Raw genomic sequence first — 14,549 nt, forward strand, 5'->3', positions numbered from 1 at the left:
TGGGGTCTTTTCTGGTTCCATACAAATTTTAGGATTGTGTGTCCAGCTCTGTGAAAATGCTGGTGTTATTTTGATAGGGATTGCACTGAATGTGTAGATTGCTTTGGCTAGTATAGACATTTTAACAATATTTGTTCTTCCAATCCATGAGCATGGAATGTTTTTCCATTTCTTTGTGTCTTCTTCAATTTCTTTAATAAGTGTTCTATAGTTTTCAGAGTAGAGATCTTTTTACCTCTTTGGCTAGGTTTATTCCTAGGTATCTTATGGTTTGGGTGCACTTGTAAATGGGATCAATTCCTTGATTTCTCTTTCTGCTGCTTCATTATTGGTGTACAGAAATGCAACAGACTTCTGTGCATTGATTTTATATCCTGTGACTTTGCTGAATTCCTGTATCAGTTCTAGCAATTTTTTTGGTGGGTTTTTCGGGTTTTCTATATAGAGTATAAAAAAAAAAAGTTAATCTTATCGTGTTTTTCCCAAATGTGGAACCTTTCAATGGTCTCCATTTAGTCTTAGGATAAAGACTAAAATCCCTAACTAGGCCTATAAGACTTTTCTTGTATGACCTACCTAGTCCCTAACTTACTTGGCTGCTGCCTCTTTTCTTCTCACATTCTATACTCCAAGCACATAGGATTACTTTCAGTTCTTCAAACATATTATGCTTCTTTCCATATCAGGGTCTTGTATGTCATTACCTCTGTATCATTCTTCTCCTTCCTCTTCATTTTATACTACCAGTCCTTTCCAGTTTAGCTCACATACCACTTCACTGTGAAATTGTTCTCTTATATGCTCTCTCATTGCATCATATATTTCTCCTTTACTGTATTGATCACAATTGTAATGGTTGTTTCCCCTGCTATAATGCAAGCAGGAACTGTTGGTCATATTCATCCTCACTTCTCTGGTATCTAATGTTGCATTGTGTAAGTAATGCTCACTAAGTATTTGTTAAATGAATTAACTAACTTATTCTAATCCTGTTTTTGTTTTCATGATGAAAGTTTTCTTGTGTGTGTGTTTTGCTTTTTTGTTTTTGTCTTTAGATACATATGATTATTATAATGTATGTCTTAATTTGGGGTGATTTTGAAATCTCTGGAATTAATTATCAGTATTTAATGGGGAAGCTATGATAAATGTTTTTCATCATTTTATAAAATTCTAAATAGGTCTAATCTGTTCAAATATCATTGATTAACCAGTAACTTACATTTTTCTTAAGCTATTACATCTTTCATCAGGAACCTCATTTCATAATAAGATATATGTTGAATATACAAAATATTAGAGTTAAGTAAGTATAATAATTAAGTAGACACATGTCATATATGCATTTTTATAGGAATACTCATGACAGAAATAATATGGACATCCTCCTGGAATGGCAAGAAGTCCAGTTTAGCTTTTTGAAACTAAGATCACCAGAACTTAAAAACAAACAAAAACTGAATTTATTAACTTGCCAGGCAAGGCAATATACAGCCGTGAAGAATTCACTGACTAGTTTGCAGAGAGGGAAAATTCAGGAGTTTTAAAAAGTGTTAGGGAGATTTATAATGTTTATACTTATAAAAACTGAAAACTATCACACTGTATAGGACAGAATGAGTCCATATGTTTGTACGTGATTGATTAAAACAAGTCCCATTGTTCAACAGACCAAAAAGAGTCTTCAATTAGGTCCAGTTAATGGTATACTGGGGTCACTCAAAGTTTATGGTCAGTTCTCACATAAGCTGGTTAAAACTGATTTTGATGAAATACAACATTCAGTTTTAATATAATAAAGGCAAATGCTGCTATAAGAGGAAGATATTCCTTGTACTGCTTGAATGAATGAATAGAATTTGGATTGTCGTAACTAGGATAGGGAATATTTTTACTTCTATTTTTGGGGGGAGAAGGGGTAGAGGAAGAGGAAGAGAGAATCTTAAGCAGGCTCCATGCCCAGCATGGAGCCCAACATGGGGCTTGATCTCACGACCCTGAGATCATGACCTAAGCCAAAATCAAGAGTTGGACGCTTAACCAACTGAGCCACCCAAGTGCTCCTACTTCTATTTTGTAACCAGTTAGATTTATACTGTGTTTTTCTTTAAAACACCTCAAAAACACTTATTAAGATGGGGAAAGTTTTCTTATTTAGCTTTTGCTACATAACAAAATGCCTCAAAACTTGGTGGCCTAAATCAATAATAATTTATTTGCTCATGATTTTGTAGGTTGATAACTTTGGGCTGAGCTTATGGCTCATCTCTGCTCCACATGGTATCAATTGGACTCACTCATACATTGCAGTAAGATGTTGGCTGTTTACAAAAATAATGGAGGTAACTGGATCATCATCCCGCAGGCCCATTTCCAAGATGGTGGTGGAAGGGCTTCTAAGTTCAATAAAAAAGGGCTAGCCCCAATGTTCAAACATTTTTCTTTGTCTTTTCTTTTTTTTCCAGTTTTGTTGTGATATAATTGATAACATTTTTCACCTGTCTGCTTGCATCATGTTTGCTAATGGCCCATTAGCCAAAGCAAGTCACTTGGCCACAGTCAGACACAAAGGATGCAGAAATAGATTCTATCTCTTAATGGGAGAAGCTGCAAAATCACATTGCCTACAAATGGACATATGCACAGGAATGGAAAGAATTTGTGACCATTTTTGCATTTTACCACATTTTAAATGTGGATTTATACTTAGAATCTGTTTGTAGTTTATGTCTACCCTACATTATGCAAAGTTAAGAGTTTTGCATGCTATAAAGTTCTGTTGATTGATGTACATATATATCCTCATGAGATAATGCAGACCACAGAAGAGAAATTTTATTCATTCCCTGAATAATCAATTTAAAATCCATTTGGATTATATTTGGAGTCTCATGTACAGTGGCTCTGAAATACAAACGAGGTTTTGTTTCTTTATTAATAAGAGGGAGGAAGTGATGTCTGAGCAGATGTGGAGGATCTAGTGAAACACAGAGAGGGAGAAAAGTATTTTAGGCAGATGGAAACATGACAGAAACCCAGTTTTGTTCATCCATTTTTGTATTTCAGTGATTGGTACACATGAGAATTTGGAGACACCCAGTACTTACTATGCAATATTATTTACTTTTCTTGTTCTGCATTGGACCCTAAGCTTTATAATGGCAGCATCCATAGCAGGTGCCCAAGAAATGTTTGCATAACAAATGAATAAGTGACTGACTTAGTGAGTAAGTGAGTGTTTGAATGAATAATGAGAAAAGCCTAGAAGAAAGATACAAAGAATAGAAAGTCATGTAAGAATGAAGATAGAGGGCGCCTGGATGGCTGAGTCGGTTAAGCAGTCTGCCTTTGGCTCAGGTTGTGATCCCAGAGTCCTGGGATCTAGCCCACATTGGGCTCCCTGCTCAGCAAGGGGGTGGGGGTGGGTGTCTGCTTCTCCCTCTACCCATCCCCCTTGCTTGTGATCTCTGTCTCTCTCTCTCTCTCAGGTCTTGTGATCTCTGTCTCTCTCTCTCACTCTCTCAGGTAAATAAATAAAATCTTTAAAAAAGAAGAATGAAGATAGAAATTGGGGAGAATGCTGTATAGAGAGAGGAAAAAAGGGAAAGAAGGAGAGGAGGAGATAGGTAAAGCAACAGAAGTAGAAAGAGTGGTGGAAGGACCAGAGAGCCAGCAGAGAAGGGACTGGCGGAACTGAGATCAGTGGTGGAGGTTTGGCTGCTTCGCATTTGCATCAGAGAAACTTAGCACTTCCTTTAAAATCTTAATTAATCTTCCAGCAGCTCAGAAACAGGTCCTTCTGTACTATTAAGCCACTTGCCTATTTTTATTTTCAAGCTTCAAAGTTTATTTTTGAAGGCCTATTTACCTCGAGAATTTTGAAGGCCTTATATGGGCATAATAAAGAAATGACAGATTTTGATTGATTCTTTTGGATTATTAGAGGTATCCAATTTGCTAGTCCTACCTGAAAAGTCTTTTGCATTTCTAAATCTGTCAGATCACCTTAGTTTTTTTCTTTGAAAGATGAAGACCTGCTTCAAACAAATTGTATTTGAAACCAGCAGCTATTTTGATTATTCTAAGTCATTTTGGTGTTTCAATCAAAACCAGTTCAGAGGTTTTGAAGTCCTAATAGGGATGATGAATATGGGAACAATTAAAATCATGATACTTTCTCCATTCCCAACGCGGGAGATGTAGCTCTATCTGAATATACGGATAACTATTATGCTTAGAGGCTGTCAAAGTGTTTGACTCTAGATATTTAAAGGAAATACATATTCCTAGACAGAAATCAGAAGTTTGATCTGAGGCATCAGAATTACCTAAAATGCTGGTTATAAATGCAGCTTCTAGGCTTCCACTCTAGACTTGGAATTAGAATCTTTCCAGATGATTTCTGTGTCCAGAGAATAGAGAGCCCCACCACTATAAGACTTTAGTGCATTCGGCTTTGCTTTTAGGTCTATGTGGCAGCTTTTAGGTTTATTTTTAGTACTTCTTACGTATGGTATTTTGTTGGGTAAAATAAGGCCCACCTCTATAAAAAGTCAAATAATACTAGATGACAGCCTATGATTTAGCCAAATTCAGTAAGTGCTTGGGGGAGGAAAGGTCACTTCAGGCCTAAATCAAGAAAGATCTCATGGGGGGCGCCTGGGTGGCTCACTTGGTTAAGAGTCTGCCCTCGGCCCAGGTCATGATCTCAGGGTCCTGGGATTGAACCTTGAATTAGGCTCTGTGCTCAGCAGGGAGTCTGCTTGTCCCTATCCCTCTCACTCTGTGCTCTCTCTCTCTCTCAAATAAATAAATAAAATCTTAAAAAAAAAAAAAAAGGAAGATTTCATGGTGTAAAGACAGGAACAAAGTTTATTTTTATTTTTTATTTTATTTTTAAGATTTATTTATTCATTTGAGAGAGAGAAAGGGAGAGAGCACAAGCAGGAGGGGAAGAGGTGAGGGAGAGAGAATCTTAAGCAGACTCCGCACTGATCATGGAGCTGCACGCAGGCCCAATCTCATGACCCTGAGATTACCACCTGAGCTGAAATCAAGAGTTAGAGGCTTAAACGACTGAGCCAACCAGGCGCCTCTTTTATTTATTTATTTATTATTTTTAAAAATATTTTATTTCTTTATTTGAGAGAGAGAGAGAACACAAGCAGGGGAAACAGCAGGCAGAGGGAGAGGGAGAAGCAGGGAAAGCCATATGTGGGGCTCGATCATGACCTGAACCGAAGACGGCCGCTTAGCTGACTGAGCTATCCAGGCACCCCTTATTTATTTATTTATTTATTTTTATTTTTATTTTTTTTAAAGATTTTATTTATTTATTTGACAGAGAGAGAGGTAGCTAGAGCAGGAACACAAGCAGGGGGAGTGGGAGAGGGAGAGGCAGGCTTCCTGCTGAGCAGGGAGCCCGATGTGGGACTCGATCCCAGGACCCCAGGATCATGACCTGAGCCGAAGGCAGACGCTTAACGACTGAGCCACCCAGGCGCCCCCTTATTTATTTTTTTTAAAGATAGGAACAAAGTTTAAATAAGGCTCTGAATTATTCTTTTCTGCCATTTGAACAATCTGAATGAAATTCAATGATCTTAACTCAATATGTCTTTTATTTCAACGTCCTTTAGAATAAGCAAGATGAAGGAGAGTATTAAACAGAAACGAGAACAAAGACAATGCATAACAGAAGTCAAAGTCCAGGTGGCCAATACACGGAAGCAGGCTCTGCAGGAGCAGTTCAGTGAATGGATTCTAGACCCCAAAGGAATGATTCCCCTGGTAGTGGTAAGAAAGGAGGATATTGTGAAGGGTAGGTGGGGTGGGTGATAAGAGGATGATTGCTGCAATATTGAGTGGAGTGCTAGAAATCTACCTCTAAATTTTCGGTCTTGCTGAGGTAAGCTGATTCCTGACCTGTCTGGTCCATGAGAGTCAATTTCTTCAATTTTCTATTAAGCATTTAAAAAAACAAAAGATTCTAGCTAAATTTCTAAAATATTGACTCTGGCTGAGGTTCCCAAACTCTTTGTTATGGATAGACATAGATTTCATTTGTTTCTTTGTTTTTTTGTATGTGGGTGACTAATTACTTCTGTAAACTAAGAACATGTGTCTTTTAGCATCAGAAAACAACTGTACTCTAACAGTTAAACATTTTCTCTTAGGTGTATATAGATGTGAGATTGGTTAGATACAATGCGAAGCATATTTTCAATTCAAAGTGAATTATTAAAAATAGACCAAGGGAGACAAGCCACAGACTGGGAGAAAATACTTGCAAAAGAGATACCTGATAAAGGACTATTATCCAAAATACACAAAGAACTCCTAAAATTCAACAATAAGAAAATGAACAAATGATTTTAAAAATGGGCAGGGGTACCTGGGTGGCTCAGTTGGTTAAGTGTCTGCCTTCAGCTCAGGTCATGATCCCAGAGTCCTGGGATGGAGCCCCCACATCGGGCTCCCTGTCTCCCTCTCCATCTGCAGCTCCCCCTGATTGTGTGCTTTCTTTCTCTCTCTCAGTCAAATAAATAAATAAAATCTTTTTAAAAAATGGGCAAAAGACCTGAACACTTCACCAAAGACATACAGATGGCAAATAAGCATATGAAAATATTCTCCACACTTGTCATCAAGGAAATGCAAATTAAAACAATGAGATACCAGTACACACCTATCAGAATTGTCAAAATCTGGAACCTTGACAACACCAAATGCTGACAAAGATACACAGCAACTGTTGGAAATTGTTGGTGATAACGCAAAATGGTACAACCACTTTGGAAGACAGTTTACAGTTTCTTATAAAACCAAACATACTCTTACTATATGATCCAGCTATCATGCTTATTGGTAATTACCAAAAGGAGTTGGAAACTTATGTCCACACAAAAATCTGCATGTGGATGTTTATAGCAGCTTTATTCATAATTGCCAAAACTTGGAAACAACCAAGATTTCCCTCAGTGGTTGAATGTATAAATAAAGTGTGGTACATCTAAACAATGGAATATTATTCAGCACTAAAAAGAAATGAGCTTAAAAATAATAATAAAATAAAAATAAAAATAAATGAGCTATCAAGCCATGAAAAGACATGGAAGAATTTTAAATGTGTATTGTTAAGTGAAAGGGGCCAATCTGAAAAAGCTACATACTGTATGATTCCAACTTTATGACATTCTGGAAAAAATTATGGAGACAGCAAAAAGATCAGGGTTTCTAGGAGTGAAGACAGAAGGAGGGATGAATAGGCAGAGCACAGAGGATTTTTAGTGTGATGAAACAATTCTGTATAATACAATAATGATGGATACATGTCATGATACATTTGCCAAAACCCATAAAATGTACAACATCAAGAGTGATTCCTAATGTAAACTATAGACTTTGGATGATGATGTTTCATGGAGGTTCATTGATTGTAACAAATGTACCACTGTGGTAGGGAACGTTGATAGTGGGGAAGCTGTGTATGTGGTGGGGAGGACAGGGAGTATATGGAAACTCTCTGTACTTTGTGCTCAGTTTTTCTGTGAACCTAAAACTGTTCTAAAAAATCAAGTCTATCTTTTTTAAAGTAAGCTCTATGCCCAGTGTGGGGCTTGCACTCACATTGGAGATCAATAGTCACAAGCTCTACCAACTGAGCTAGCCAGAGGTCCCTCAAATCTATTTTTTAAAAATGGACCAAGAAGAACTCAGAAGTTTTGTTTTTTAGTAATTGAAGGACAAGGAATTATAGAGGATTCTTTGGATTGCCAAGCTGGTTGCCAAAGATGCCCAGTGTCTGAAGGTTGCTAGAAATGTCCTTGGAGAGGACAAAATAGGATCACTCTCAGCATCCTACTTCTCACACAGAACGTTCTCAATGGGAATCATTGAGGATATGTATGAAAAAACATTTGATATACCTTGAAGTAGTCTATGAACTTAATGTTAATTATTAATAATTTCAGTCCCTGGTTTAGAAAGATTACTCAAGACTTAAACAGAAAGACTCTAGATGGCTTTTAGTCTAAAACACTAAATATATGGCAAATGAGATGTAATGCATGGTCTGTTTTCTTTGATTTGCAGATTCAGAATGTTCTTCATGAATTTTTTCAAAATCCAGATTTCCATCTTGGTAAAGCTGCCTATTCCTGTAGTATTTCTATTTTTCCCTCTTTTATAAGGGTGGAGGGGGGTGAGGGGACAGATGATGGATTAAGATGAAGAGTCAATATTGAGATATATGTTATTCAAAGTTCTTATACATGTACTTTGGTTCTTTTGCCCTTTCCAGATGGAGAATGTAGAAAAACAGAAAAGCAATCAGTGATTTTTGATCCCTTTAGTGGAGTGCTCCATTTTATTATAAATACTCTGTATTATCCCTTTATCATCCCATCAAGTTCCTAGAAAATCATTACTTAACTTACATACACAGAATTTAAAAAAGAAAGGTATTATGTCCTAACTGTGATATAAAGGAAAAATACAAGAAAAGACCTAAGAAAATTATATGGACTGTATTTCAATATATAAATGTTTGGTTATAACTTCACTAGAAGACATAATGTATCAGACATTTGTACTTATAATGAATGTTTAGACATAAGAAAAGTAAAATTATATCCAATCGACCATTTTCTTTGTATTTGACATTTTGAAGTAAGGGCAAAATGAATGATTTGTATGTATACATAGAATCCCCATAAAGGGGAGAGCTACAAATGCAGACTAATGCAGGTGTGTTGTATTGGAGTTCAGACACAAATTATGACAATATCTCCCATTAAATAATTTTCTGAATGGTGGACAACTCTTGGTAAAGTTTCAGAAGGAAGCAAAGTACAATCCACTCTCAAATTTTCATAGTAGTTACAGTCTTGGAAAATTTAACAATAAAAAATATACTGTTTTATATGTAAAATAGTTTCTAGACTCAAATTTATTCTAAGCAGATTTTTCCCCTATTTGAATATCTATTTATTTGAGAGAGAGAGAGAGAGAGCAAGAGCAGGGGGAGGGCCAGAGGAAGAAGGAGAGAATCCTCAAGCAGACTCCCCACTGAGCGTAGGGCTCCATCCTAGGACCCCGAGATCACCTGAGCAAAATCAAGTCATCTGCTCAACCAACTGAGCCACCCATGTGCCTCAAGAATTGCAGGATTTCTGACCCTACCCCTACTCCCCATCACTGTACCAACAAAAACAAACTACAAATTTCTACCATGCTCACTGGGGGTAGAGGGAGACAGTACTACAACTATAGAGAACCACAGATTTTGATGCTTTTATTTTCATAATTGTTTCCTCATATGAGATTAAGCAAAAATTCTTTTTTTTTTTTTTAAAGATTTTATTTATTTATTTGACAGAGAGAGACACAGCGAGAGAGGGAACACAAGCAGGGGGAGCGGGAGAGGGAGAAGCAGGCTTCCCACTGAGCAGGGAGCCCGATGCGGGGCTCGATCCCAGGACCCTGGGATCATGACCTGAGCCGAAGGCAGACGCTTAACCGACTGAGCCACCCAGGTGCCCCGAGATTAAGCAAAAGTTCTGACTTGTAGGGGCATCTGGCTGGCTCAGTTGGAAGAGCATGCGACTCTTGATCTTGGCATTGTAAGCTGGAGCCCCACATTGGGTGTACAGATTACTAAAAAAAAAACTTAAAAAAAATTCTGACTTGTAGAATAAAGCACTAGAGTTTAGTTCCTTAGGTATACATAATTTATATCCAAATGATTTTTTCAATTGGTTTTTGACCACTATTACATTGATAACAATAGATTGAAATCTAGTCTCACTTTTAAAAATAAAATATGCTTCCCATCTTCCTGATCACTTGTCCCCAAACATGATTTGGGCCTTGCTGACAACCCTTTCTCCCACATGTTCACAGCCTATCCAAAATCTAGAATTCTTCATGGTTAGCACAACCTCAACTCCTCTTTCAGAAAATCTTTGCGATAACTTCTTTTATTTATTTACTTTTTGATGAAGGTACCGAAGGAGTGAGTGAAGAGAGAGCTCTATTTGAGATTGTGGTAAAATTAGAGAAATTCCAGACCATTCTAGTTGACTGATTTTTTTGCCTCTCACCTCCTATACTACCTCAGATTTCCTGTACCGTTCATTCATTCATTCATTCATTCAATATTTATTAAGCCCTCACCTAGTTCCAGATACTGTGATGGGGTAGAGGATGGGAAGAGGACTATGGCATCTTTCCTCTCCTTAAGTTCCTCAAAGTCCAGTCAGGGGACAGACACATACACTTAATAACAGCTATTACCATTAGAAACCAGTGTGGCTTGCATAATCTTCTAGAGCTTGGGGGGAGGTCTGGGATGAGGATAACAGCATCTAATGCATAAGTTTATACTAAAGTTTATACGATCTTCTTATGACAGTAACTGATATCTCATAAAAAGCAGTTACAAAAATCAAGAGTGACTAAAGAATCTTATATGTACCAGCCCATGATTGGCAGGAGGATTTGGGGTTAGAAGTAGGAGAGGAATCCAGTGCTTTCCTCATGAACTTTTACACAGTTTGTGTTTGTTTTTTGTTATGGTCAATAAAGATTACATAATTGTCATATCAAAAGGAGGTTTAAAAAAAATCTTTATTCGAACTAACTGCCATATTTACCACTAGTGATCACTCTGTTATTCATGAAACTCTTTTTTTCTTGGCTTTTGTGATATCATTCTTTCTTGATTTTTCATCTATCATTGATCACCTCTTAGCATTTTGTTTCTTGGTTCTTATTTGTACCTTAAATGTTGTTTTCAGAGTTTTCTTTTTGGCTCTATTATCATTTTATACATTATACACACTACCCAGGTTATTATTTAAACCCATGACTTGGGGCGCCTGGGTGGCTCAGTTGTTAAGCGTCTGCCTTCAGCTCAGGTCATGATCCCAGGGTCCTGGGATCGAGCCCCTCATCGGGCTCCCTGCTTGGCGGGAAGCCTGAATCTCCCTCTCCCACCCCTGCTGCTTGTGTTCCTTCTCTCGCTTTGTCTCTCTCTGTCAAATAAATAAATAAACTCTTTTAAAAAATAAATAAATAAATAAACCCATGACTTGAGCTGATGACTCATTTATATATCTATATTCCCATCCCAAACCTTCCCCCTGAGCTCCATGTCCAATATGAAAAGATCTACAAGGTGAGTGATGAAGTGAAAAAAGGAAGTTGCAGATCAATATGATCATATGTATGTGTAGAAAAACAAAAGCTGTCGTTAAGCACATGCCTTCGGTTCAGTTCATGATCCCAGGGTCCTGGGGTCAAGCCCCGCATCAGGCTCCCTGCTCCACAGGAAGCCTGCTTCTCCCTGTCCCACTCCCCATGCTTGTGTTCCTTCTCTTGCTGTGTGTCTCTCTCTCTGTCAAATAAATATATAAAATCTTAAAAAAAAAAAAAGATGTATGTTATAAACAAAAATACCTAGAAAGGTTGCTGGAAGGGTGGCAACAAAGGGTTGATGGTGGTTCCTTCCGGGGTGGCGGGGAAGGGGGAGTGAGAATGCTGGTGGGGGGCAGGGGAAAAGGGAGATATTCAAGTTTTGCTGCTTATGTTTTTGTACTATTTGAATCTTTTACTAAAAGAACATATTTGTATATTATTCATTTAATTTAAGAAGCATTAAAGACAAAATATTTAAAAAGAAGGTTTGTAGAAGTGTTGTGTTTTAGGACCTGCTTCTGTAAATGCTAGCATAACCCAACACAGTTGTTTTCATAGTCTTCTTTATACCATTGATGTGCATATTTGTTTTTGCTTTATCTCAGGCTGGTCGTTAAAAATGTAGACACATTTATTTCAGTGTTTGGGTTGCTTGGTTAAATAAAAGCCAGGAAAAGCAATAATTTTGTAGTAATTGGAATGTTACCCAACTATATATCATTTGCTTTATTGTAAATATTGATGGATATTAAGATAGACATTAATTAAGAAATAATTTTACGTTCTTCTAAAGTGCTATAAAATGAATATGAAATATGAATGTATTACAACCAAACTAACTAGCAAATACCTTTTATTCCATAATTAGAAGCATGTTGCAAACAATTGGATATTGCTGACTCAATGGAACCAAGATTGAACAAAATGGAATTTACAGAGGTAAGAAGTTACATTATTCATAATTTGAATCAAATTATTTTGCATGGATGTCACGCACACATTAACTTAGAATTAAATTAAAGCATACTAACTTATTTCTATTCTAAGATAAATATTATGTTATTTCATTTTAACTTCTCTGAAGTTAGGGTACATCTTATAATCAAAGGAATTTTACAATTTCTTTCAGTTAGTGGTACTCATGATGTGAAAGTGAGAAAAACTTCCACTCACACCTTCAGTTAAGATCAAGAAAAAGCAGCTTCTTTTCCCACTGCATTTTAGATAAAGAAATCTGAAAGTTATAAAACATTTCTTATAGGCCAGGCATTGTCCTAAGCTATCCATATATTAAGTCAGGTAATGCTCTCAGCAATCCTTATTCCTGCTTTTATAGATGAAGACACTTAAGGTGCAAAATGGTTAAGTAACTTGCACAAGGTCTCATAATTAGTGAAGCTGGATAAATTTGTACTCAGGCAGTTTGGTTTCAAAGTCTACATAATATTTCATCTGAGATAGTATGGGATTACTTTTGTCTTGGGATTGTATTAGGATAAGTAAAAGGAGCAATTTAATGGTACCAGAGTCATAAGTCTTTTATAGGTTGCTTTTATATTTGTTCATGTCTTTCCTCTAATTTCCCTTCTTTAACTCTGGGTCCCAGAGTCAAGGTAACTTTTTCCTTCTCTCCTACACCTTTGCTCAGTTGTAGGTGATGGCCATGTATTGTATGCAATTTCAAAGTTCTGTGTGAAGGATTCTGGAATCCTTAAAATCATTATCATAGGGATAAAAATTTGGCAATCCTGTCTGTTATATTCTGTGGTTTCTTAGATTCTGTATTTGTCTACTTGGCATCCATTAGTCATGGGGCCAAACTAATGGCCAAAGGGTATCTATTGTCAAATTATGCTTTTAATTGTATTGTTTTATTCTCCCATCATCAGTGTATGAGAGCTTTCAAAGTACCATATTCTCACCAACATTGGGCATTATTGAATACAAGAAACCAGGGCACCTGGGTGGCTCAGTCAGTTGAGCTTCGGACTCTTGGTTTCAGCTCAGGTCGTGATCTGCTGGTTGTGGGATCCAGTGCCACTTTGGGCCTTGCACTCAGTGCAGACGGAGTCTGCTTCAGATTCTTTCTCCCTCTCCCTCCCCTTCTGTTCCTCCCTGCCCGCTCTCTCTCTCTCTCTCTAATGAATAAATAAAATCTTTAAAAAAAAAAAGAAACCTCTGCAATTTGAATGCATTCTGTTTTTTAACTTTCATCTTTTTGATTACTAGTAAGATTAAACTTTTCCTATGTAACTTTAAAATTTCTTAAATCCATACTCTTCTACCTTATGATTGGTGGATTTTGATAATTGGGAAAAAACGTGCTATATGCACTTTATAAGCAAAGCACCTAATATAAAGTGACAAAAAAGATGAAATTAAGGTAATTGATCAAATAATGAAAATAAGCAATCAAACAAACAAAACTGCAGATTTCAATATTAAGAATCATGGAATGGAACACTTGGGCTACACGCTCTGTGGGGAGTCTGCTTGAGATTCTCTCTCTCCTTCTGCCCATCCTCCTTCTCTGAAAATGAATAAATCTTAAAATAAATAAATGAATAAATAAAATAAAATCACCCAAAATTTCTTACCCAGAAACAACCATTGTCACCCTTAGGTAAACATTATATAAAACAGTTTTAATAAATAAATAAAAACTTTTAATAAAAAACCCTAGTTTTATATACTGTCTTAATAGATATATGGGTATATAGCAATGTAGATGATCATAAATTCTGTTATAAAATTTTATTAATTAAAATAAAAAATATTTGTACTTGATTCCAACAGTAGAAAGAGAATCTGAAATAAAAAAATAAGAGAATTATTAAAATTGAACCTAACTTCACAAAAGTCATTCTAAAATCACTCTAAGACCCTATGATGAAGATTCATTATTATTATTATTAAAGTCCATTCATTATTTTTTTTAGAGGGGGGTGTGGGGTAGAGGCAGAGGGAGAGGGAGAGAGAATCTTAAGTAGGCTCCATGCCCAGCGTGAAGCCTATTACGGGGCTTGATCTCACAATCCTGAGATCGTGACCTGAGGTGAAATCGAGTCAGATGCTTAGGGGCACCTGGGTGTCTCAGTTGTTGAGTGTCTGCCTTCAGCTCAGGTCATGATCTCAGGGTCCTGGGATCAAGCCCCGCATCGGACTCCCTGCTCAGCCGGAAGCCTGCTTCTCCCTCTCCTACTCCCCCTGCTTGTGTTCCCTCTCTTGCTGTGTCCCTTTCTGTCAAATAAATAAATAAAACCTTAAAAAAAAAAAGTCAGACGCTTAACCAACTGAGTCACTCAGGAGCTTCTCCATTCACTACTTTTTGATCACATTTTTCAATTATA

At 36.9% G+C, this 14,549-nt stretch overlaps 1 protein-coding gene across 1 annotated transcript in view; it reads left to right on the top strand.

Moving 5' to 3' along the window:
• The window catches only part of EFCAB5 (EF-hand calcium binding domain 5), a gene marked incomplete at its 5' end in the record, with an annotated part of 95,521 nt that overhangs the window by 16,618 nt on the left and 64,354 nt on the right, over nucleotides 1-14,549 (top strand). The window contains 3 exons of the mRNA XM_081805987.1: nucleotides 5,640-5,796; nucleotides 8,095-8,143; nucleotides 12,068-12,213. Coding sequence (XP_081662113.1) covers nucleotides 5,640-5,796; nucleotides 8,095-8,143; nucleotides 12,068-12,213 — 352 coding nt within the window. The remainder of the gene's footprint in view (nucleotides 1-5,639; nucleotides 5,797-8,094; nucleotides 8,144-12,067; nucleotides 12,214-14,549) is intronic.

Source organism: Leptonychotes weddellii, chromosome 15 (assembly GCF_054177405.1).
Source record: "Leptonychotes weddellii isolate Sample4059 chromosome 15, ASM5417740v2, whole genome shotgun sequence".
In the NCBI taxonomy this organism is placed as follows: domain Eukaryota; kingdom Metazoa; phylum Chordata; class Mammalia; order Carnivora; family Phocidae; genus Leptonychotes; species Leptonychotes weddellii.